This window comes from Kogia breviceps, chromosome 12, assembly GCF_026419965.1.
Source record: "Kogia breviceps isolate mKogBre1 chromosome 12, mKogBre1 haplotype 1, whole genome shotgun sequence".
Lineage (NCBI taxonomy): Eukaryota > Metazoa > Chordata > Mammalia > Artiodactyla > Physeteridae > Kogia > Kogia breviceps.
Genome location: NC_081321.1, coordinates 62,361,663 through 62,385,169, shown reverse-complemented (window position 1 = coordinate 62,385,169; position 23,507 = coordinate 62,361,663). Strand labels below are relative to the sequence as shown.

The 23,507-nt window shown below is 39.8% G+C and overlaps 1 protein-coding gene across 2 annotated transcripts in view; it reads left to right on the top strand.

Annotated features, from left to right (window-relative positions):
- Positions 1-18,238, top strand: part of BBS10 (Bardet-Biedl syndrome 10) — a 94,678-nt gene extending 76,440 nt beyond the window's left edge. For both annotated transcript variants that reach the window (XR_010835678.1, XM_067008313.1), the window contains one exon: positions 18,159-18,238. Coding sequence is in view for 1 of the 2 variants with exons in the window: in XM_067008313.1 (XP_066864414.1) it covers positions 18,159-18,165 (7 nt within the window). In the remaining variant the exon portion in view is untranslated. The remainder of the gene's footprint in view (positions 1-18,158) is intronic.
- The last annotated feature ends 5,269 nt before the right edge of the window (positions 18,239-23,507 follow it).

Here is a 23,507-nt window from a genome sequence, read left to right as displayed (position 1 = left end):
GGTTTTTCTCTTGTTAATCTCCCTTTTATTCCAGGAGTCTTGGCTAAAAACTTCTCCCCTATAATTGTTAGAATGATACGTAAAAAGAACAGGATACAAAATTGTTTTTCCCGAATCATCTCAAATGTGTTTTTAGAAAAGTGGGGGGAACATTTGCCACAATGTTAAAAACTGAGAAAATAAGTTCACTGAAAATACATATCCCTTCACCTAGATCCAGTTCTGCCCCACACTTTGGAGGCCTCTTTATTCCCTCAGCCTCACTCCTCACCAAGAGATGAGGAGTGTTCTAGGTCAAAAGGCACCCCATCTGGAGCTCGTCTCCCACCCTCCAGACCCTCACTTTTATTCCATATGCTTCAGGTATCCCAGACCCTGGAATTCCTGCTACTTTCATTTATTTTGGGATATGCTTTCCTGATGTTAGGTCACATCCACTATGCACACCCCTTGGGCCAAGAAACAGCTGTCTGTGGGAGTGAGGAGCTGTGATGTGGATGTAGAGGGGAGGAAAAATAGTTTCCTGCTACCCTTCTAAGTCCTTGGCTATGACCCCCACAACAAAAGACAGATTAATAAGAGAAAATAAAACAAGTTTATTAGTAAGTATACTTCCTGCATACATGGGAGGTATCTAGGGAAAAATGAATAATCCAAAGATTTAGTTAGAACTTGAGTTTATATAGTATCTTAGCAAAGGAACGATAAATTTTTTTTTTTTTTTTTTTTTTTTGTGGTACTCGGGCCTCTCACTGCTATGGCCTCTCCCATTGCGGAGCACAGGCTCCAGACGCGCAGGCTCAGTGGCCATGGCTCACGGGCCCAGCGGCTCCACGGCATGTGGGATCCTCCCAGACCGGGGCACGAACCCGTGTCCCCTGCATCGGCAGGCGGATTCTCAACCACTGCGCCACCAGGGAAGCCCTGGAACGATAAATTTATTTTATTTTATTTTATTTTTTTTTTTAGGAACGATACATTTTTATAGAAGTGATGAGATAAAGGAAAAGGACCTTGAGTCTCTAGGGACAGCAAATAATGGGAAGGCAAATATATAGGAAACTAATGGCAGATAAAAGCTGGTTAGTAAAGTTTGTTATGTAGATTCCTGTGGTGCCATCTCCAGGTATATAGGATCTAAAGTTATCTCTGGTGATTAACTTTTGTTCTTCCTGGTAGAGAGGAGAAGAGGGACACCTTTGAAAATTTATGTCCTGCTTTCAGGCAAATAGAGGAAGGATAGGGAGCTTATTTTCTATCTGCTTCTTCTCAATTGCCTCCAGCTCAAAATAATCCTTATGCCAATGTGGCAAATTTTGGGGGTGGCATATTCTGCCACCTCACAGATGGTGCTTGAATGCATGAACTGAGGTGTCACACATGCATATGCATAAGGCCCCTTATGGTGCAAGATGGACCTGGGGCGTGGTGGGGAGGAAGGGGACTGGCTGCAGGCCAGGAGACTAGGGGTTGGCTCTCTTTACAGTGCCATGTTCTAACTTGTAGGAGTTTGTGAATTCTAAATCTGAACTTGGCTTCTAGGTCATTATGAATACATACTGGTAAAGTAAAAGATAGAACATATTTATTACTTGTGAGTTCGCCTTATAACTTTAAATATCTGCGCACATGGTATAGGAGTCTTCATTTGCACCCAGGCCGTGCAGGGATAGGAAGAGGTCTGCTTAAATATGCACATTATCAACATTTTGCCACATTGGCTTGCCTGCCCTCCTCCCCTACTTCCTCCCTTCCTTCCTTCCTCTCTTTCTTTCCTTTCTATCATCTATCTATCTATTTTTCTATCTGTATCAATGCACTTTTTTTTTTTTTAATGCTGAACTGTGCCCCATAGTGTTAACAGAAGCTGGTGACTAACAGGAATTTTTTTTTTTAATATTTTTTTCCCATGCTGAGGGTTGTCTTTTTTTTTTTTTTTTTTAATTTATTTATTTATTTTTGGCTGCGTTGGGTCTTTGTTGCTGCGTGCGGGCTTTCTCTAGTTGCAGCAAGCGGGGACTACTCTTCATTGTGGTGCACAGGCTTCTCATTGCGATGGCTTCTCTTGTTGCGGGGCGCAGGCTCTAGGCGTGCGGGCTTCAGTAGTTGCAGCACGTGGGCTCAGTAGTTGTGGCACGCGGGCTTAGTTGCTCCGTGACATGTGACATCTTCCTGGACCAGGGATTAAACCTGTGTCCCTTGCATTGGCAGGTGGATTCTTAACCACTGCACCACCAGGAAGTCCCTATTGAGGCATTTTGCTTGCCGTCTTTTTGTTTCTTTGGTTTGTTTTGGCCACACCGTGTGGCATGCGGGATTTTAGTTCCCCAACCAGGGATGGAACTGTGCCCCCTGAAGTGGAAGCATGGAGTCTTAACCACTGGACTGCCAGGGAAGTCCCATTATGCATGTCTTTTTTTCCATTTGTCTAGTTATTCTGTTTTGTTGTAGTTTATAAAATCTGAGTTCATGATGGATTGAGAAAAGAAAAACTGGTTCTTCACCTCAGATAGTTTGAGAAGCACTGTCCTTAAAACAATGTTTGGGGCTTCCCTGGTGGCGCAGTGGTTGAGAGTCCGCCTGCCTATGCAGGCGACGCAGGTTTGTGCCCCGGTCCGGGAAGATCCCACATGCCTCGGAGCAGCTGGGCCCGTGAGCCATGGCCGCTGAGCCTGCGCGTCCGGAGCCTGTGCTCCGCGACGGGAGAGGCCACAACAGTGAGAGGCCCGCGTACCACGAAAAAAAAAAAAACCCAATGTTTGGCAGGAGCACGTGTACGTGTGCATTTGTAGGGTGAAGGTGTCGGGGAGGAAGACATTTTCCTTCTTCCCTTCTATGTTCTTCTGGCTGGTCTAAGAATTAAATTGACATGAGACAGATTAACAGGAGAAAATCGAACAAAGTTTAACAACATGTGTATATGAGAGAGGCCCAGGAAAACTGAGTAACTCCCCCAAATGGCTGAAGGCCTCACCGTAAATACCACCTTCAGCTAAGGACAAAAGTTGTTGAGGGCGGGGAGAGTCAGTTACCAGGAAGTTACCAGGAAAAGCACAGTGAACAAGAATGATTATGATGCAGCTTTAAGTCCTGCCTTTTCCCCTTTTCCACTGATAAGAGTTTCTAGAGCTTTCCTCTTCCAGGTACAAAGAGGGAGACACACTTACAAATAGAGACTTCCCTTACAAATGTAAATATTTCTTACAGAAGGGCGACTCCTACTTTGTTTTCAGAACCCTTCCCACGCCTACTATTTCTCAGAAAATAACCACCTTAAAACAATTAATATGCCAAAGAGATATATTTTAGGGTGGCAAATTCTGCTCCCCTACAAAGGGAGGGATAAAGTCATTAGTTTTTCGGTTTGGGGCTTTTTTCCAATCTAGGAGTCAATCAAGAATCACCCTGTCAAAACAAACTTATGGTTACCAGGCGATGGTGTGGGAGGGATAAACTGGGAGATTGGGATTGACATATACACACTACTATGTATTAGATAACTAATAAGAACCTGCTGTACAGCACAGGGAACTCTACTCAGTACTCTGTAATGGCCTATGTGGGAAAAGAATCTAAAAAAAGAAAAGAGTGGATATATGTATATGTATAACTGATTCAGTTTGCTGTACACCTGAAACTAACAAAACATTGTAAACCAACTATACTTCAAAAAATTTAAAAAGAAAAAAAAAAAAAGGAATCACCCTGTCAACTGAAAGCAAACGTACAACCTAAAAATTGAGGATTATGTTTTATTCGGCAAAATTTCTAAGGACTCAAGCCTGGAAGGCAGCCTCTCAGGTAGTTCTGAGGGACAGCTCTGAAGAGGTAAGGGCAGAGCCAGGATATATAGGAGTTTCTGTCCCAGAAACCAGGTAATCAGAACATCAAACGATTACTGTTAGTTAAAGAAAACCAGACATCTCAAGTTAATGAATTTGGCACTTTTCTGTGTATGGGAAGATGCAAGAGTCTGGGCTCACTGAAATCATTCCTTTGATATGCACTTTAGGTATCTAGGGCCAGTATCCTGTTTTTCGACATCCTGAATCCCCATCAGGGTGCATAGTTGGGGCAGCTGCAGTGCTGATGGCTTGGTGGCCACAACATCCTTTATTTACTGATATGGCAGGCAACATTCCACAACCCATAACATTTTTTTTTCATGTTGTATAGTAATAAAGTTATGAAAACACCAAGAAAGTCTTCCTGTTACATAGAGGTCAAATTAGACTGCTTGGTGTAATTGGTGGAAATGTTAAAACACTAAACACATTTTATGGAAATAGAATGCATAGTCTCCAGAATTCTAAGGGAGTGAGGAGAATAAATGCCTACAGCCTTCGAGCTTTAATTTCACAGTTTTTTCCAAGACTTATTCCTTAATGATATGCACTTGCTTTTCCTTGGGTAGGCTTCTGCTATGATTTTATATTTATCCTAAAATTTAGGTAGAATAAACGCAATGTCAGATGAGGGGATTTTTAAAACAAGTAAAAGTTTGCTCATTGTGCTCACATGTTTTTAATAAATGAATTTGCATTTTGCACATTTGCAGATCCTTGCACTCGTAAGCACTGATTTCTTCACCTCTCTTGGGCATACTTTTTCCATGTCCTCACATGCAGCACTGAGACATAGGTGTTTGAGAAATGCAGTCGTTTCCTGATAGCTCATGCTTTTTTGTGGCAATAAACTGTAATGTCACAGCATCTGTCTTACAAGATTTCATTTAAGAATAAAAATGTTCTTAACGAGAAATGTAAGCATATAGGGTTGCAGGAGGTCCCTGTGTTACTGATCTCAGGTTCAGCCGCTTGCCACTCGAAAGCCAGTATTTGAGAGACAAGGGTTGGTTCGAAAGGAAAGTTTCCTTTATTCAGGAGGCCAGGAACCTGGGGAGAAGGTGGACTTACATCTAAGAGCCAACTCTGAAGATTCTACTTGACCCTGAGAGTTTATTAAGGGAGAAAGGGGAAGCTAATCACAGTTAACCGTATGGGGAGGGTGTCAGAGTCTTTGTTATCTTCCACTGTGTGCAGACTTTCTTCTGATTGGTTGGTGGTGAGGTAACAGGGTGGTCTGCCTGAAGTTACCATCTTCCACCTGGGTGGGGGCCTTATTTCCTGCAGAAGAACTCAAAAGATATTGTTATGTACATCCCTTGAGGAGGAACCAGGACCCTGCTTTATCACTGCACTATTGTTTCTTGATTGCTCATCCTTTGTTTCTGAATTCCCTCACTTTTCTGAGAGCAACTGTTTGAATCTGCCCTTTGGGACTCAGGGAGGGACTAGGAGGCTGAAGCCTCTTTCTTACAAATAAGAGATGGGGGACATGCAAAGGATTGGTACCTGGGAGGACGCTACAGGGTCCTGCCTGGTTTCACCCAGAGGAGAACCAGGCGTTGCTTTCTTGACAGAAGAGAAGTCTTTTTTGGCCTAAGCTATTCTGTGATCTAAGCCTGGCCACAGTGCTTGCCCTTGAATCTGTCTCAGTAATTAATGACCTTAAGGGCAGTGAGGGAATGCAGGAACAAAGGAAAAGTCGTCAGCTAACAATACTTCAGCTTTAAAACAGAGTCCTAGTTCTTCCTTAAGGGATATATATAATCTGATACATATCTTTTAAATTCTGCAAGAACTAAGGTCCCCACCCAGGTGGAGGATGGTAGCTACATGCTATGACCCCAGACGGGTCAGAACCTAAGGAATGAAGATGTTGACCTTTTCTGACCCTTTTCTGAATTCAATCAACTGAGGCTTGGACTCTGGCAACCTTTGCCCCAATTCTATACTGAATTACCTTCTGCTCAAGCCCCTTCACGAATATGCATACACCTCCCAACCCCCTTCATGAATATGCATGTACCCTTAGCGTAAAACTTCCCCAGTTTTGCTGTTCAAGGAGACACTGCTTTGGGAAAGACCCCCAGTGTTCTCTACTTGCTGTAAGTGATCAATCCTTCCTTTCCTGCTCTTCTGCTTGGTTGTGTCTTTTGGCTCAACACCCACCAAGAGGCGAATCCGGTTTTCAGGTAACAGAAACACATTGAAAACACAAACATTGGGTATTAGAGATCAATATTCCCAGGTATTTATTTGGGGTCACCAATATATTTTTATTTGGACCCAAGAGTCCATTGGAAGACTGGCATTTTTTTGAATATTTATGAGTGGAAAAAAATAAGAAGCAAAAAAACCTTTTCAAACAAAAATCTTGACTCCTTAAAGATTATTAATAATGATTTGCTTTATGTTATTTTATTTTATTTTTGGCCACACCACGCAGTATGTGGGATCTTAGTTCCCCAACCAGGGATTGAGCCTGTGCCCCCTGTATTGGAAGTGGGGAGTATTAACCACTGGACTGCCAGGGAAATCCTTTATTTGCTTTATTTTAAAGATACAAGTAATTGAGGATCGGAAGGATAATCTTGTCTGTGTAGTGTGATGTGTATATATAGAAATAATAAATAATAAATTTCTGTATATATGCAACACACTACATAGATGAATCTCTATGCATCTAAGTCAATGCTATTTGAAGTGTGGGCCATGGCCAGTTACCAAATAGCAAAGTATTTGTTACCAGTTGTTGAGATAAATTTCTAGACACAAGATGGAGCCGCCTCCGCCCTGGGGGTCACGTCAGCAAACTAAAACTTAGATAACTTTCATGTCCCTGTAAATGCCCTGCTTCATCAGAAATGCAGGATATCCAGTCAGCCAACCCCAAACGCTAAGCCAAATCTGGGTTCCATACTTATTTCCTTGCTCCTTCTTACCCCAAACAAGGTTGACTATGTGGCTTCAGCCATCAGATATTTTCTATTTTTCTTTTTCTTGTTCTTTATTTCCTATCTTATCAAAACATCCTGCCTTCCACCCTGTTTTGCAGTTCTCCAAGTGGAGACTGTCTGCTTCATGAAGTGTTAAATAAAGGATGTTTGTAACACCTAAATTGTCTTCTTTAATCATTTTTAAACACAGTCCATAAGGAACTAAGTATTGCATTGAGAGGGAGCATTTAGAAACTTTTAAAGCAATATGTCAGAGTAATTTTATATATTTTGAAACTAAGAATAGAAAACTTGGCTTGTATTTTGTGTGTCTTTTTATTCTATTTTACTAGATATTCTTTTGTGTTGTGGTTTATAAAAGTGTGAGTTCACGATGCATAGGGAAAAGAAAAACTGGTTCTTCACTCAGATGGTTTGAGAAGCACTGTACTGAAAATGGTGTTTGTCAGGAGTGTGGAGTGTGTGTGTGTGTGTGTGTGTGTGTGTGTGTGTGTGTGTGTGTGTGTAAGATTAAAGGGAAAGAGAGGTGAAGCAGAAGTCATTCGATCAAATAAAACATCATTTGTGAAAGAGTTGAGGGTTATTTTTTTCCACTATATTTTACCATAGAGTTTTCAGACTCCGTCTTAACAGGGGAGCTGAATACACAGGAAATGCTTTCAGGAGCATTAACTTGTATGTCCAAACAAGAGGTTTGAGCCCTGCAACTGGCTGAGTTTGTGGACAGGATCCTTCCTCATCTGGTGAGCAGCATTCTTGGGTTCTGAGTCCCATCTCTAATTAGGAAACTAGCCATCCCAAGCAGAGAGGCCTTGCACTCCGGGGCTGCATCCCTAGGGACTCCCGATTGATGGCTGCCCTCCAGCACTACGTTGGACTGTCAGGTGCATTTTCTTTATTCCTTTTTCTTTTAAATTGAATGCAGGGATCACAGAATAACAGCTTCTGGAGGATAGGCAAAATGGTTTTGCTCAACAGAATGTAAAGAGTATTTACAGGAAAATGTTGCTATTCCATGTACAAGTGAATAAAGACATAATGAATGTTTTTAGTAGTGTAACTGTAAGCAGCACAGAAAGATTCTCAGAGTTGAAAGAGCATTAAAAATCATTTAACCCAAAGATGAGGAAATGCCTGCTGAGAAGTAGTCCCCAGTCTCTGCTTAGGAAATACATGTACATCAGTGAGTGTCCTAGCAGGAAAGAGATGGCAGACTCCAACTGGGTCACTAGAAAGTGGTGATTTGCAAAATTGTGAGCAGGCTTCATGGAAACCATAAGGCATAGTGCAGCACTTCCAAACCAGCAATATCAGGGGGCCCCTACCTTCCCTGTGCCTGAGGCATTCACAGAGGCCATGGTTCTTGGAACTCTGGGATGATAGCTGTCTTAGACTGCTGGGGCTGCTATAACAAAATACCATGGACTGGGTGGCTTAAACAACAGACATTTGTTTCCCACTGTTCTGGAGGCTGGGAAGTCCAAGATCAAGGTGCTGGCAGATTGGGTTCCTGGTGAGGGCTTGATTCCTGGCTTGCACACAGCTGCCTTCTCACTGTGTCCTCACGTGGCAGAGAGAGAGAGAGCAAGCTCTGGTCTCTCTTCCTTTTCTTATAAGGAAGATAATTCCATCAAGGGCACTCCACCTTCATGACCTCATCTAAACATAATTACTCCCTACGGGCACCACTTCCAAATACTATCACTTTGGGGGTTAGGACTTCAATAAACGAATTTGGGGGGAAACACAGATATTTAGTCCAAAACAGCAGCAAATGGGAAGGGCTGCCTAACAGGGGCCTATCACCTTCACTAGAGGGATTAAGACTATCCATGGCAATATGACATAAAGGGAACCAGGGGAATAAGGACCCCAATCTCACTTTCCACAGCTCTCCTATTGGCCAAACCCACCAAGAAGCAGGAGGTTAAGGTGTCTAGTTGATCTGGTTCATATCAGTCAGCCTCTCTTTCCACAGAGCAAGGGGGGTAAGGATCTGGAGAGGCAAACAGAAAATATACAGCCATCCTCTCAGACTACTCATTTCCCTGGAACGACTAAATGCATTAATGTGTTTCAGGCTCTTTGTGTACTGACAACAATGCTATAGAAACGTAATAAATGCTAATGTGCTGGGTGTAAATTTGATAGTCCCAGACTTATTACTCAGCTGTGTACATATTCAGGTTTTCAAAAAATGCTTAAAAACTGAGTTTGGATCTAAAGTCCCCAATTTCTGTTTAGCAGATTGCAAAAACAGAGTCTTACTAAATCATTATAACTCAGTCATTTTTGAAAATTTGATTTTCTTTAGATAAATTGCCACATTCAGGGTTTTCCTTTCCACTTTCTTCTCCATCTCTCCCCTTCTCACCAGGCCTGATCTAAATTTCTGGAAGGGTCTTATGAATGATCTAGGTATTGGTAGTGTATGTCTTGCTGTCATCCTATGTCCTCCGAGACATTATCATCTATTCTTCCCAGTTCTGTGGTTTCTGCCATGCACTTCTGCTCTGAGTCTTCTGGGCTTTATCCTTAATACAGGCATACCTCAAAGATATTGCAGGTTTGGGTCCAGACCACCACAATAAAGTTAATATTGCAATAAAGTGAGGCACACAAATTTTTTGGTTTCCCACTGCATGTAAAAGTTATGTTTACACTATATCGTAGCCTCTTAAGTGTGCAATAACATTAAGTCTAAATAATGTGCATACCTTAATCTTAAAATACTTTATTGCTAAAGACAGCTAATCATCATCTGAGCCTTCAGAGAGTCGTAATCTTTTTGCAATAGTAACATCAATGATCACTGATCACAGATCACTATAATAGATATAGCAATAATGAAAAATTTTGAAATATTGTGAGAATTACCAAAATGTGACACAGAGACGCAAAGTGAGCAAATGCTGTTGGAAAAATTGTACCAATAAACTTGCTCATTTCGGGGTTGTCACAAACTTTCAATTTGTGAACATCACAGTATCTGCAAAGTGCAATAAAATGAGGTATGCCTGAACTTACAATCAAGCTTTGGAATTAAAAATAAAACCAAATATCTTTCAGCCTCACTTGCCCCCTTAGCTAGATAACCACGTGCAATGAATTATCGGTGCAATCACACACAGCAGTCTTCACAACCCGGTGTTAAAGTGTGTTGTTAAGAGTCAAATGTCATAGAGTTCGGTCTGAAGTAATGGAATTAAATATCAGAGGTAATGTTTAAGAAAGACAGACAGAAAACTATGATCCTATTTATTATAAAACTTATTTTTTGGCTGCTTCATATTTATTTATTAGGGAGTGAATAAGACTGACCGCCCAATAGCCACACATCGGTGATGTTTGACCTACCTTGTCAGGAGAGACTTTAATTTTCATGGATGTGTAAGTTTGAGGTTTGGCTCTACATTGAGTTTCTGCTTCCAGATAATAACTCTTTTCAGCCTCACTGACAAGAAAATGGAGTAAGTTTGCTGCTGGAAACTCTGGGGTTTAGTTTGGTAAGATGCCACAAGGGAATAAAGGAATAAAACCAATTATAATTTTATTTTCTAATGTATTATGGAAGGACATTTGCACAGCTCCAAATGCTCTGAATGCTGGAATATTGACATTTTGAAACAAGATTAATATGGTCTGCAGACTGTGCCAGTATCCAGACTGGGAATGTATGGTGCCAGTTCTAGGCTTGAAGGTCATCACCTAATCCGACTAATGACCAAAGAATGTGGAACCATGGCAGTCAAGAGGATTGAGTTAATCTATGTCAGCTGTTTGTGGTTTGGTCCTTTGTGGTTAGTTCTGAACAGATGAGAGCCTAAAGTGTAATTCCTTTGTCTCTGTTACCATTTATGCACCAAAAGAAAAATAAGAATAATGAACATTCTGTCCTCCATAGAAACACCTAGAGAGTCCAGTAGTAACTAATGCAAGATCCTAACTTGCTGAGGGCTCTGTTAAATTATATAAAAGACCAAGTATTTACATACATCTTCATTGTTAGGACACAATGTATCTCAATGTATTACTGTTGTCAAGTCTTTTTTTTTTAAATTTTATTTATTAATTTTTATTTTTTTCTGGAACTAATTTATTTATTTACATGTTTTTTAACATCTTTATTGGAGTACAATTGCTTTACAATGGTGTGTTAGTTTCTGCTTTATAACAAAGTGAATCAGCTATACATATACATGTATCCCCATATCTCTTCCCTCTTGCATCTCCCTCCCTCCCACCCTCCCTATCCCACCCCTCTAGGTGATCACAAAGCACTGAGCTGATCTCCCTATGCTATGCGTCTGCTTCCCACTAGCTATCTGTTTTACATTTGGTTGTATATATAAGTCCATGCCACTCTCTCACTTCGTCCCAGCTTACCCTTCCCCCTCCCCATGTCCTCAAGTCCATTCTCTATGTCTGCCTCTTTATTTCTGTCCTGCCCCATGTTCTTCAGAACCTTTTTTTTTTTAAGATTCCCTATATATGTGTTAGCATACAGTATTTGTTTTTCTCCTTCTGACTTACTTCACTCTGTATGACAGTCTCTAGGTCCATCAACCTCACTACAAATAACTCAATTTCATTTCTTTTCATGGCTGAGTAATATTCCATTGTATATATGTGCCACATCTTCTTTATCCATTCATCTGTCGATGGACACTTAGGTTGCTTCCATCTCCTGGCTATTGTAAATAGAGCTGCAATGAACATTGTGGTACATGACACTTTTTGAATTATGGTTTTCTCAGGGTATATGCCCAGTAGTGGGATTGCTGGGTTGTAAGGTAGTTCTATTTGTAGTTTTTTAAAGAACCTCCATACTGTTCTCCACAGTGGCTGTATCAATTTACATTTCCACCAACAGTGCAAGAGGGTTCCCTTTCTCCACACCCTCTCCAGCATTTATTGTTTGTAGATTTTTTGATGATGGCCATTCTGACCAGTGTGAGATGATATATCTCATTGTAGTTTTGATTTGCATTTCTCTAATGATTAGTGACGTTGAGCATCCTTTCATGTGTTTGTTGGCAATCTGTATATCTTCTTTGGAGAAATGTCTATTTAGGTCTTCTACCCATTGTTGGATGGGTTGTTTGTTTCTTTGATATTGAGCTGCATGAGCTGCTTGTAAATTTTGGAGATTAATCTTTGGCAGTTGATCATTTGCAAATATTTTCTCCCATTCTGAGGGTTGGCTTTTCATCTTGTTTATGGTTTCCTTTGCTGTGCAAAAGCTTTTAAGTTTCATTAGGTCCCATTTGTTTATTTTTGTTTTTATTTCCATTTCTCTAGGAGGTGGGTCAAAAAGGATCTTGCTGTGATTTATGTCATAGTGTGTTCTGCCTATGTTTTCCTCTAAGAGTTTGATAGTGTCCTGCCTTACATTTAGGTCTTTAATCCATTTTGAGTTTATTTTTGTGTATGGTGTTAGGGAGTGTTCTAATTTCATTTTTTACATGTAGTTGTCCAGTTTTCCCAGCACCACTTATTGAAGAGGCTGTCTTTTCTCCATTGTATATTCTTGCCTCCTTTATCAAAGATAAGGTGACCCTATGTGTGTGGGTTTATCTCTGGGCTTTCTCTCCTGTTCCATTGATCTATATTTCTGTTTTTCTGCCAGTACTATACTGTCTTGATTACTGTGGCTTTGTAGTATAATCTGAAGTAAGGGAGCCTGATTCCTCCAGCTCCATTTTTCTTTCTCAAGATTGCTTTTTCTATTTGGGGTCTTTTGTGTTTCCATAAAAATTGTGAAATTTTTTGTTCTAGTTCTGTGAAAAATGCCATTGGTAGTTTGATAGGGATTGCATTGAATATGTAGATTGCTTTGGGTAGTATCGTCATTTTCACAATGTTGATTCTTCCAATCCAAGAACAAGGTATAAATCTCCATCTGTATCATCTTTAATTTCTTTCATCAGTGTCTTATAGTTTCTGCATAAAGGTCTTTTGTCTCCTTAGGTAGGTTTATTTCTAGGTTTTTATTCTTTTTGTTGCAATGGTAAATGGGAGTGTTTCCTTAATTTCTCTTTCATAATTTTCATCATTAGTGTATAGGAATGCCAGAGATTTCTGTACATTAATTTTGTATCCTGCTACTTTACCAAATTCATTGATTAGCTCTAGTAGTTTTCTGGTAGCATCTTTAGGATCTTCTATGAATAGTATCATGTCATCTGCAAACAATGACAGCTTTACTTTTTCTTTTCTGATTTGGATTCCTTTTGTATGTTTTTCTTCTCTGATTGCTGTGGCTAAAACTTCCAAAACTATGTTGAGTAATAGTGGTGAGAGTGGAGAACCTTGTCTTGTTCCTGATCTTAGAGGAAACGGTTTCAGTTTTTCACCATTGAGGACGATGCTGGCTGTGGGTTTGTCATATATGGCCTTTATTATGTTGAGGTAGGTTCCCTCTATGCCTACTTTCTGGAAGGTTTTTATCATAAATGGGTGTTGAATTTTGTCGAAAGCTTTCTCTGCATCTATTGAGATAATCATATGGTTTTTCTCCTTCGATTTGTTAATATGGTGTATCACATTGATTGATTTGTGTATATTGAAGAATCCTGGCATTCCTGGGATAAACCCCAGTTGATCATGGTGTATAATCCATTTAATGTGCTGTTGGATTCTGATTGCTAGTATTTTGTTGAGGATTTTTGCATCTATGTTCAATATCATCAGTGATATTGGCCTGTAGTTTTCTTTCTTTGTGACATCTTTGTCTGGTTTTGGTATCAGGGTGATGGTGGCCTCATAGAATGAGTTTGGAGTGTTCCTCCCTCTGCTATATTTTGGAAGAGTTGAGAAGGATAGGAATTAGCTGTTCTCTAAATCTTTGATAGAATTCACCTGTGAAGCCATCTGGTCCTGGACTTTAGTTTGTTGGAAGATTTTTAATCACAGTCCCAATTTCAGTTCTTTTGATTGGTCTGTTTATATTTTCTATTTCTTCCTGGTTCAGTCTTGGAATGTTATTCTTTTCTAAGAATTTGTCCATTTTTTCCAGGTTGTCCATTTTATTGGCATAGAGTTGCTTGTAGTAATCTCTCAGGATCCTTTGTATTTCTGCAGTGGCAGTTGTTACTTCTCCTTTTTCATTTCTAATTCTATTGATTTGAGTCTTCTCCCTTTTTTTCTTGATGAGTCTGGCTATTGGTTTATTAATTTTTTTTATCTTCTCAAAGAACCAATTTTTAGTTTTATTGATCTTTGCTCTTGTTTCCTACATTTCTTTTTCATTTATTTCTGATCTGATCTTTATGATTTCTTTCCTTCTGCTAACTTTGGGGGTTTTTTTGTTCTTCTTTCTCTAATTGCTTTAGGTGTAAGGTTAGGTTGTTTATTTGAGATGTTTCTTGTTTCTTAAGGTAGGATTGTATCACTATAAACTTCCCTCTTAGAACTGCTTTTGCTGCATCCCATGGGTTTTGGGTTGTTGTGTCTCCATTGTCATTTGTTTCTAAGTATTTTTTGATTTCCTCTTTGATTTCTTCAGTGATCACTTCGTTATTAAGTAGTGTATTGTTTATCCTCCATGTGTTTGTATTTTTTACAGCTTTTTCCTGTAATTGATATCTAGTCTCATAGTGTTGTGGTCAGAAAAGATACTTGGTATGATTTTAATTTTCTTAAATTTACCAAGGCTTGATTTGTGACCCAAGATATGATCTGTCCTGGAGAGTTTTCCATGAGCACTTGAGAAGAAAGTGTATTCTGTTGTTTTTGGATGGAATGTCCTATAAATATCAATTAAGTCCATCTTGTTAAATGTATCATTTAAAGCTTGTGTTTCCTTATTTATTTTCATTTTGGATGATCTGTCCACTGGTGAAAGTGGGATGTTTAAGTCCCCTACTATGATTGTATTACTGTCGATTTCCCCTTTTATGGCTGTTAGCATTTGTCTTATGTATTGAGGTGCTCCTATGTTGCATGCATAAATATTTACACTTATTATATCTTCTTCTTGGATTGATCCCTTGATCATTATGTAGTGTCCTTCTTTGTCTCTTGTAATAGTCTTTATTTTAAAGTCTATTTTGCCTGATATGAGAATTGCTACTCCAGTTTTCTTTTGATTTCCATTTGCATGGAATATCCTTTTCCATCCCCTCACTTTCAGTCTGTATGTGTCCCTAGGTGTGAAGTGGGTCTCTTGTAGACAGCATATGTATGGGTCTTGTTTTTGTATCCATTCATCCAGTCTATGTCTTTTGGTTAGATCATTTAATCCATTTACATTTAAGGTAATTATCGATATGTATGTTCCTATTACCATTTTCTTTATTGTTTTGGGTTTGTAATTTTAGGTCTTTTCCTTCTCTTGTGTTTCCTGCCTAGAGAAGTTCCTTTAGCATTTGTTGTAAAGCTGGTTTGGTGGGGCTGAATTTTCTAAGCTTTTGCTTGTCTGTAAAGGTTTTAATTTCTCTGTTGAATCTGAATGAGATTCTTGCTGGGTAGAGTAATCTTGGTTGTAGGTTTTTCCTTTTCATCACTTTAAATATGTTCTGCTACTCCCTTCTGGCTTGCAGAGTTTCTGCTGAAAGATCAGCTGTTAACCTTATGGGGATTCCCTTGTATGTTATTTGTTGTTTTTCCCTTGCTGCTTTTAATATGTTTTCTTTGTATTTAATTTTTGATAGTTTGATTAATATGTGTCTTGGCATGTTTCTCCTTGGATGTATCCTGCATGGGACTCTCTGTACTTCCTGGACTTGATTAACTATTTCCTTTCCCATATTAGGGAAGTTTTCAACTATAATCTCTTCAAATATTTTCTCAGTCCCTTTATTTTTTTCTTCTTCTTCTGGGACCCCTATAATTCAAATTGGTGTGTTTAATGTTGTCCCAGAGGTCTCCAAGACTGTCCTGAGTTCTTTTCATTCTTTTCTCTTTATTCTGCTCTGCAGTAGTTATTTCTACTATTTTATCTTACAGGTCACTTATCCGTTCTTTTGCCTCAGTTATTCTGCTATTGATTCCTTGTAGAGAATTTAAAATTTCATTTATTGTGTTGTTCATCATAGTTTGTTTGCTCTTTAATTCTTCTAGGTTCTTGTTAAACGTTTCTTGTGCTTTCTCCATTCTATTTCCAAGATTTTGGATTAACTTTACTATCATTACTCTGAATTCTTTTTCAGATAGACTGCCTATTTCTTCTTCATTTGTTTTGTCTGCTGGGTTTTTACCTTGCTCCTTCATCTGCTGTGTCTTTTCTGTCTTTTCATTTTGCTTAACTTACTGTGTTTGGGGTTTCCTTTTCACAGGCTGCAGGTTCATAGTTCCTGTTGTTTTTGGTGTCTGCCTCCAGTGCCTAAGGTTGGTTCAATGGGTTGTGTAGGCTTCCTGGTGGAGGGGACTGCTGCCCATGTTCTGGTGGATGAGGCTGGATATTGTCTTTCTGGTGGGCAGGACCGCATCCGGTGGTGTGTTTTGGGATGCCTGTGACCTTATTATGATTTTAGGCAGCCTCTCTGCTAATGGGTGAGGTTGTGTTCCTGTCTTGCTAGTTGATTGGCATAGGGTGTCCTGCATTGTAGCTTGCTTGTTGTTGAGTGGATGCTGGGTCTTAGCATTGAGATGGAGATCTCTAGGAGAGCTTTCGCCATTTTATATTACATGGAGCCAGGAGTTCTGTGGTGGACAAATGTCCTGAACTCGGCTCTCCCACCTCACAGGCACAGGGTTGACACATGGCCAGAGCACCAAGACCCTCCTGTAGACATGGGAGATATCCAGGAAAACTGAGAAACTCCTTTGTTGTCATGTCTTGAGTGATAGTGTTTGGTTGCTCATTGAATAACAAAAGAAGAACCAGTATAAACTGTAGAGAGATTATAAGATAAACACATATTTAGTGCTTTCTCTGTGCCAGGCTCTGGGATAAGCACTTTTCATATATTAACTTATTTAATTCTCCTAATAACCCTATGATGTAGTTACTATTCCCATCGTTTCCATTTTACTGATAAAGAAACTAAGGCAGAGTCATTTATTCAACTAATATTTATTGAGTCTCTACTATGATCTGATACTGGCTTAAGAATTAGGAATACATCAAAGCATCCCTGACTTCATGGAATTTACCATCTAGTGGTAAGAGGAAAAAAAAACCACTATAAATGTATAAATTATATAGTAAGTTAGAAAGTGGTAAGTGATACCAAAAAAAAGTAAAGCATTAAAGAAGGAAAGGGTTCTGTGTATGTTTGTGTGCATGTGTGGATGTGCAGCTTAAAGTTAAGGATGATGGACAGTGAAAGCCTCACTGAGAAGGTGACTTTTGAACAAAAGATTGAGGGAGATAAAGAGAGACCCGGTAAACCCCTGGGAGAAGATCATGCCACAAAGAGTAAATTGCCAAGTGCAAAAGCCCCAAGGAGGTACCTGGAGTGTAGCAGACAAAGCAGGGAGGCCCTCGTGGATGGAGTGAAGCGAGTATTCTGAGGAGGAATAGAAGAGGTCAGAAAAATAGCTGGATTCCGTGGGCTTTGCAGACATTAAATTTTATGGAGCTGAGAAGCCTTTGGAAGGTTTTGAGCAGAGAAATTATATGATCTGACTTGTGCTGTAAAAATATCATCTGGATGTTATATTAAGAATAGACTGTGTGTGGGCAGGCAGTAGATGGGGTGCTGGTAGGTTAGGGCAGGAACCAGAGAGATGAGATAGGAGACAATTATAATAAGCTGGGGGTTCTGGAGACTATTAACAATAACATGGAGAGTAATGAGAGGGGGTTGAACCAGTGTAGCTGCACTGGAGGTGGTGAGAATCATCAGATTCTGAGAATATTCTGAAGGTGGAATCCCTAGGATTTGCTAATAGATTGGATATGAGATAGAAAGAAGAGTAAGAATGACTCCAAACTTTTTGGCCTGACTTACTGGAAGGGTGAGGTTGGTATTGACTGACATTGGGGGAGACTTAGAGAAGAGCAGGATTGCTACAATCAGGAGTTCAGTTTCTATATGTTAGGTTTGACATGATGACAAGACATCTGTGGCAGGCAGGACAATGGCTCCCCCAAAGGGGTCATCCAGATCCTAATTCATGGAACCCGTGACTATGTTTGGTTACATGGCAAAGAGGAGTTAAGGTAGCAGATGGAATTAATGTTGCTAATTAGCTGACCTTAAGCTAGCATTATCCAGGTGGACTCAATGTAATCACAAGTCCTTAAATGTGGAAGAGGAAGGCAGAGGAGTCAGTGTCAGAGTGATACAATGTGAGAAAGATTTGACTGGCCATTGTTGGCTTTGAAGACAGAAATGGCCATGGGCAAAGGAATGCGAGCAGCCTCTAAAAGTTGGAAAATGCAAGATAATGGATTCTCTCCTTACAGCCTCTAGAAAGAACTGCCACCCTGCTGACACCTTGACTGTAGACCAGCGAGACCCATGTTGGACTTCTGACCTCCAGAAATGTAAGGTAATGAATTTGTGTTGTTTCAAGCCACTGGGTTTGTGATAATTTGTTGCAACAACAAAAGGATTATATAACATCCAAGTGGAGATATCTGGTAGGCAGCTGGATATAAATGTCTGAATTTTGGGTAGAGGTCCAGGATGAAGATATAAATTTGGAGTTATTGATGATACTTAAAACTAGGAGACCTGATGGGATCAAGGAAGTCAGTACAGACAAGAGAAGAGGGGAGGGAAGATGAAGGGGAGGGGAAAAGGCAAGGACTGAGCTTGGAGGAACTCTGATATTAAGAGATCAGGAAGAGGGCTTCCCTGGTGGCGCAGTGGTTGGGAGTCTGCCTGCCGATGCAGGCGACCCGGGTTCGTGCTCCGGTCCGGGAGGATCCCACGTGCTGCGGAGCGGCTGGGCCCGTGAGCCGTGGCCACTGAGCCTGCGCGTCAGGAGCCTGTGCTCCGCAGCGGGAGAGGCCACGGCAGTGAGAGGCCCGCGTACCGCAAAAAAAAAAAAAAAAGAGAGAGATCAGGAAGATGAGAAGGAGCCAGCAAAGGAGACCTGGAAGGAGAAACTAGTGAGGTAGGAGGACAACCAGGTGTACATGCTGCCTGGAAGCCAGATAAAGGAAGTGTTTCTAGGAGAAAGGGGTGATGATACATGTCAAATGCTGCTGATGGGTCAGGTAAGATGAGGATGGGGAATGAATGGATCGTTGGATTGAGCAATGCAAAGGTTACTGGTGACCTTGACAAGAGCAGTTTGAGCAGAGTGGCATGGGCTAAAGCCCTTTGCAGTAGATTTTAGCAAGAACAGGAAGATTGGAATTGAAGACAGTGAGTATAGACTCCTTTTTGAAAGAGTTTTGTTATAAAAATGAGCTGAGAGTGGGATAGCTGGAAATGAAAGTGCAGTGTTTGGGAGTGAGAGAAATAACAACGTATTTGTGTTTTAATGAGAATGATCCAGCAGAGAGGATCAGAGAGGTTAGGTCACTAGCTCAAGGTCATGTGACCGTGTAGAGCAGAGATGAATTGTCCCAGCTGAGGGACAAGCCCATCCCCAGAAGCAGAGCCACTTACCTAACCCAGCAGCTGACCACACACTCATGAGTGAGCCCAGCCAAGACCAGCTTAATAATGCTTGTGGTTTTAATCTACTAAGTTTATGGGTGGCTGTTATGGTTAAAAAAAAAAAAAAAAAAAAAAAAAAACAAAACCTGGTATTGGGTCAAATCAGTTACATGTGTTTGGGGTACACGTGACCACCTAAGTTCAAGATCATAGCTGACTAATATATGCCAAGGGCATTATTAGTTTCATTATAATGAGATTGTAAGAGATCTTTTGCTCTCAAAGGTCTGACCAGGTACAATAATGTATATTTTATGCTAAATTTCTTTTTTAAAAAATTTATTTAATTAATTAATTTATTTATGGCTGCATTGGGTCTTCGTTGCTGCCCACGGGCTTTCTCTAGTTGCGGCTAGTGGGGGTTACTCTTCATTGTGGTGCATGGGCTTCTCATTGCGGTGGTTTCTCTTGTTGTGGAGCACAGGCTCTAGGTGCATGGGCTTCAGTAGTTGTGGCTCACGGGCTCTAGAGCGCAGGCTTAGTAGTTGTGGCACACGGGCTTAGTTGCTCCACAGCATGTGGGACCTTCCCGGACCAGGGCTCAAACCAGTGTCCCCTGCATTGGCAGGTGGATTCTTAACCACTGTGCCACCAGGGGAGCCCTATGCTAAATTTCTAATTTCCTTTTTCACTTGAAAAAATATAAGAACATAATCACCTTCAGCAACTTATTTACAATATGAAAATTGATATATCTTTTTCTCAATAGGTGGCAAAATAATAAATAACACTATCACTGTTCTCTGAATGCTTGTCTAGACAATACCAAGTAACTGCTTTTTCTTGTCCTAATATGCCATAATTTAAATTTTTTACACTTTGCTTTCATTTCTTTTATAAAATCATGGGGGGGGGAATAGTTTGTAACTCAAATGTATTTTATTTGAAAAGATCATTTTCCTATGTTAGCTTGATTGTGATGATTATTTCACAATGTATACATATGTTGAAACATCAAGTTGTATGTCTTAAATACATACAATTTTTATTTGACAGTTATACCTCAATAAAGACATGGGGAAAAGAGAAAATAAATTTTGGTTCTTCAAAATGAATTCACCAGAAAGAAAAAAAAAGGAAGAAGGAAAATGAAAGCATCATTTTCCAAAGCCTTCATTGGCCTTAGCACTGACCCACAAGTAATTGTCTGCACAATTACTTTTAGGGTATTATGACTTTGGTGCAAGAAAAATTGCGATGGCTATAAACTCATCAGCTTTTAGCTTTAGCTGTTAAGATCTAGGAATAGAAGCTAGGAATAAATTTCTTCTTGATGAATCCATTCCTTTTCTCAAAAAGTCTAGATCGAGGAGACCAGAAGTATAAATGAGTTAGGAGCAAAACCTTCTTTTGCAGCACTTAGGCCCTTTAGTGAGTCTCTAAGCACAGAACATCTGGCCTTGTATTCATTCCTCTTTTCCCTCTTTCCTGTGGAGTAAGGATATTGTGGTTCTCCTTAGGGTCATGATCCCCACAGTCTCCCTTCTCTCTCCTCCCCCATTACCCTCACAATCCCATATCAGAGGAATAGGAAGCACTATGCCTTTGCTGGTGCTTTCTTTGTGTAAGTCTAGTAATTCCTAGTTATCAGAATTTATATTCTTCACCAGACTGCATCGCCAGTCTATGTGTACCTTTGATGTAAGATACTATTTGAGGCCTTATTTGCAGATTAGGTAAGATGTATACCTGGTTTCCTACAGACATGGGACAGAAATTTGCAAGTTTGAAATCTAAGAAATGCGTTTGCCCAAAAGCATAGTAATGCGTTAATAACTGTTCCTGTCCACAGAGGTTTTTGAGTCACTTTGGCTCTATCATTATACAATGAATTTTCTCTGGCATATCAGGAAGCATTTAAGAGAGAGCAACTTTGTTCATGACTCTATATGGCAGATGATGGAGAAATCATTGCTGTGGAGGGGTCTTGATTAGAATTAAGGGAGCTATTCTGAACTTGACATCCACTGTAGAGCCTAACTGGATATCTCTTCCACATTTGGTCTCCAGGTATTAAGCACTTTCTTACATTAAGCATTTCCTTGTCTATATCATAGGGTGTCAACCAGCACTTCTATATACATAATAGTTGGATTGAACACATATGCCAGGCAATATTCAAAGACGTTTGTATACATTACCTCCTAAGATGGGAATTTGAATGCACGAAGCAGTTGAATTTCACACATATTAATTTTTTAAATTTCTTAGACATAAAAACAGTCTTCAAAGTTCTGAAAGGTCATTTTGTCATAGAATAAAAAGCAAATATATGACTTGGAGAAGTACTGAAAGAGAAACAAGCACTCTGAAATGTGTTTCTGTTAAAGCAATCAATTGGTTCATAGGAAGACCAAACAAGAAAGCATGACAGGAAGTAATGCAGCAATTGGACAGCCATGAAAGAAGGGCATTTTTGGCAAAGGCAAGGTGAGATCTTGAAACAGAAGAGATGGAAATCATAATGAAACCACAGCTACATGCAATAATGTAGCTTTTTTTCTTTTTCTTTTTAAGTTGTGGCTTGAGTGTAGCTGAGTTTTAAAACCAGGTGGCTAAGAAAATGCTCGTGCTAACTTATATCTTTCTTATGAAGTGTGTGACGCCAAACAAACTGCATAGTTTCCAGGAATGGTGGAATTAGCATACTCATGTGCCCCAGGACAGGGGGAGAAGTTTGGGATGAAAAAGTGTATGAAATATCTATCGCTGCATAACAGATTACCCCAAAATTTAGCAACTTAAGACAACAGAAATATTTACATTATCTCATATAATTTCTAAGGGTTCAGAACCCAAGAAGAGCTTAGCCAAATGGTTCTGGCTCTTGAAGTTGCAGTCAAGCTGCCATCTTCTGAAAGCTTGACTGAGGCTTTGAGGAGAATCCACTTCGAGATGCATTCACATTGCTTTTGGCACAAGGCTTCAATTTCTCACCTTTTATTTTTATAACCTAATCTAGATAATGACAGTTACTTCTGCTGTATGCTTATGATCAAACAGACCAACTGTAGTAAGATCTGACTGGTGACTACACAGCATGTGAATATCAGGAGATGGACTGTGGGAGGCCATCTTGGAGCTGGCTTTGTTTATGGTTTATTTTCATAAAAAGTCATTTGGCCCTTCCAGTTAATGAGCCAACATCTGCTTATACACCTGCATCCTTTTGGGTTATACAAATCGTAATCACAGGAATTTGGAGCTGGAAGAGACTGTAGAGATGCTCTTCTAACCCAATCTTTGTTTTCTTCTAAGATTCATCAGGATGGAGTAGGGAAAATAAAGCTCAGTGGACTTCTCTGGTGGCGCAGTGGTTAAGACTCCACGCTCCCACTGCAGGGGGCCTAGGTTCAATCCTTGGTCAGGGAAGTAGATCCCACATGCATGCCACAACTAAGAGTTTGCATGCCACAACTAAGAGTTCTCATGCCACAACTAAGGAGCCAGGTGAGCCACAACTAAGGAGCCCGTGAGCCTCAACTAAGGAGCCTGCCTGCCGCAATTAAGACCCAGCACAACCAAATAAATAAATATTTCAAAAAGTAAATAAATAAAGCTGGGAATACATAAATGACTTGCCCCAAACCACCCTCCCCTCCAAGAGCTGATTCAAAATTTTATCTTTAGACCTGTCAGTAACTTTTTATAAAGTATCTGAATCCACAATTTTTTGTTTATGATTTATTTTACTGATAAATCACAAGAACCCAAATGTTTAATTTTTACGAGTCCAGATCCATTCAAGTCAATGTTCTTTCTTTTTATAAATTTTAATTTCTAAAAAAAAAATGTATTGAATGTTATTTTTTGCCCAATACATGTTAGAAACTGGGTACACTGTTTAAAATAAGAGAAAAAAAAATCCCTTTTCTAATGAAGCCTACAGTCTATTGGAGGGAGAAGATATATTTAACAAATATTGAAATAGGTGCTATATAGGACACAAAAATGAGAAAAATATTATCCTTGTTCTAAGAGGCTTAAAATCTAGTACAATTAATATTAGAATTATGTATATAAGACGTTAATTGGCATAATTTAACTTTTCATATGACTGATCTCATGGCACTAGTGTTAAGCTAAAGGGCTTTGTGGCTCTGGTGGTGGTAGCTGGATTTGCTGGCAGTCAAGCTGGGTGT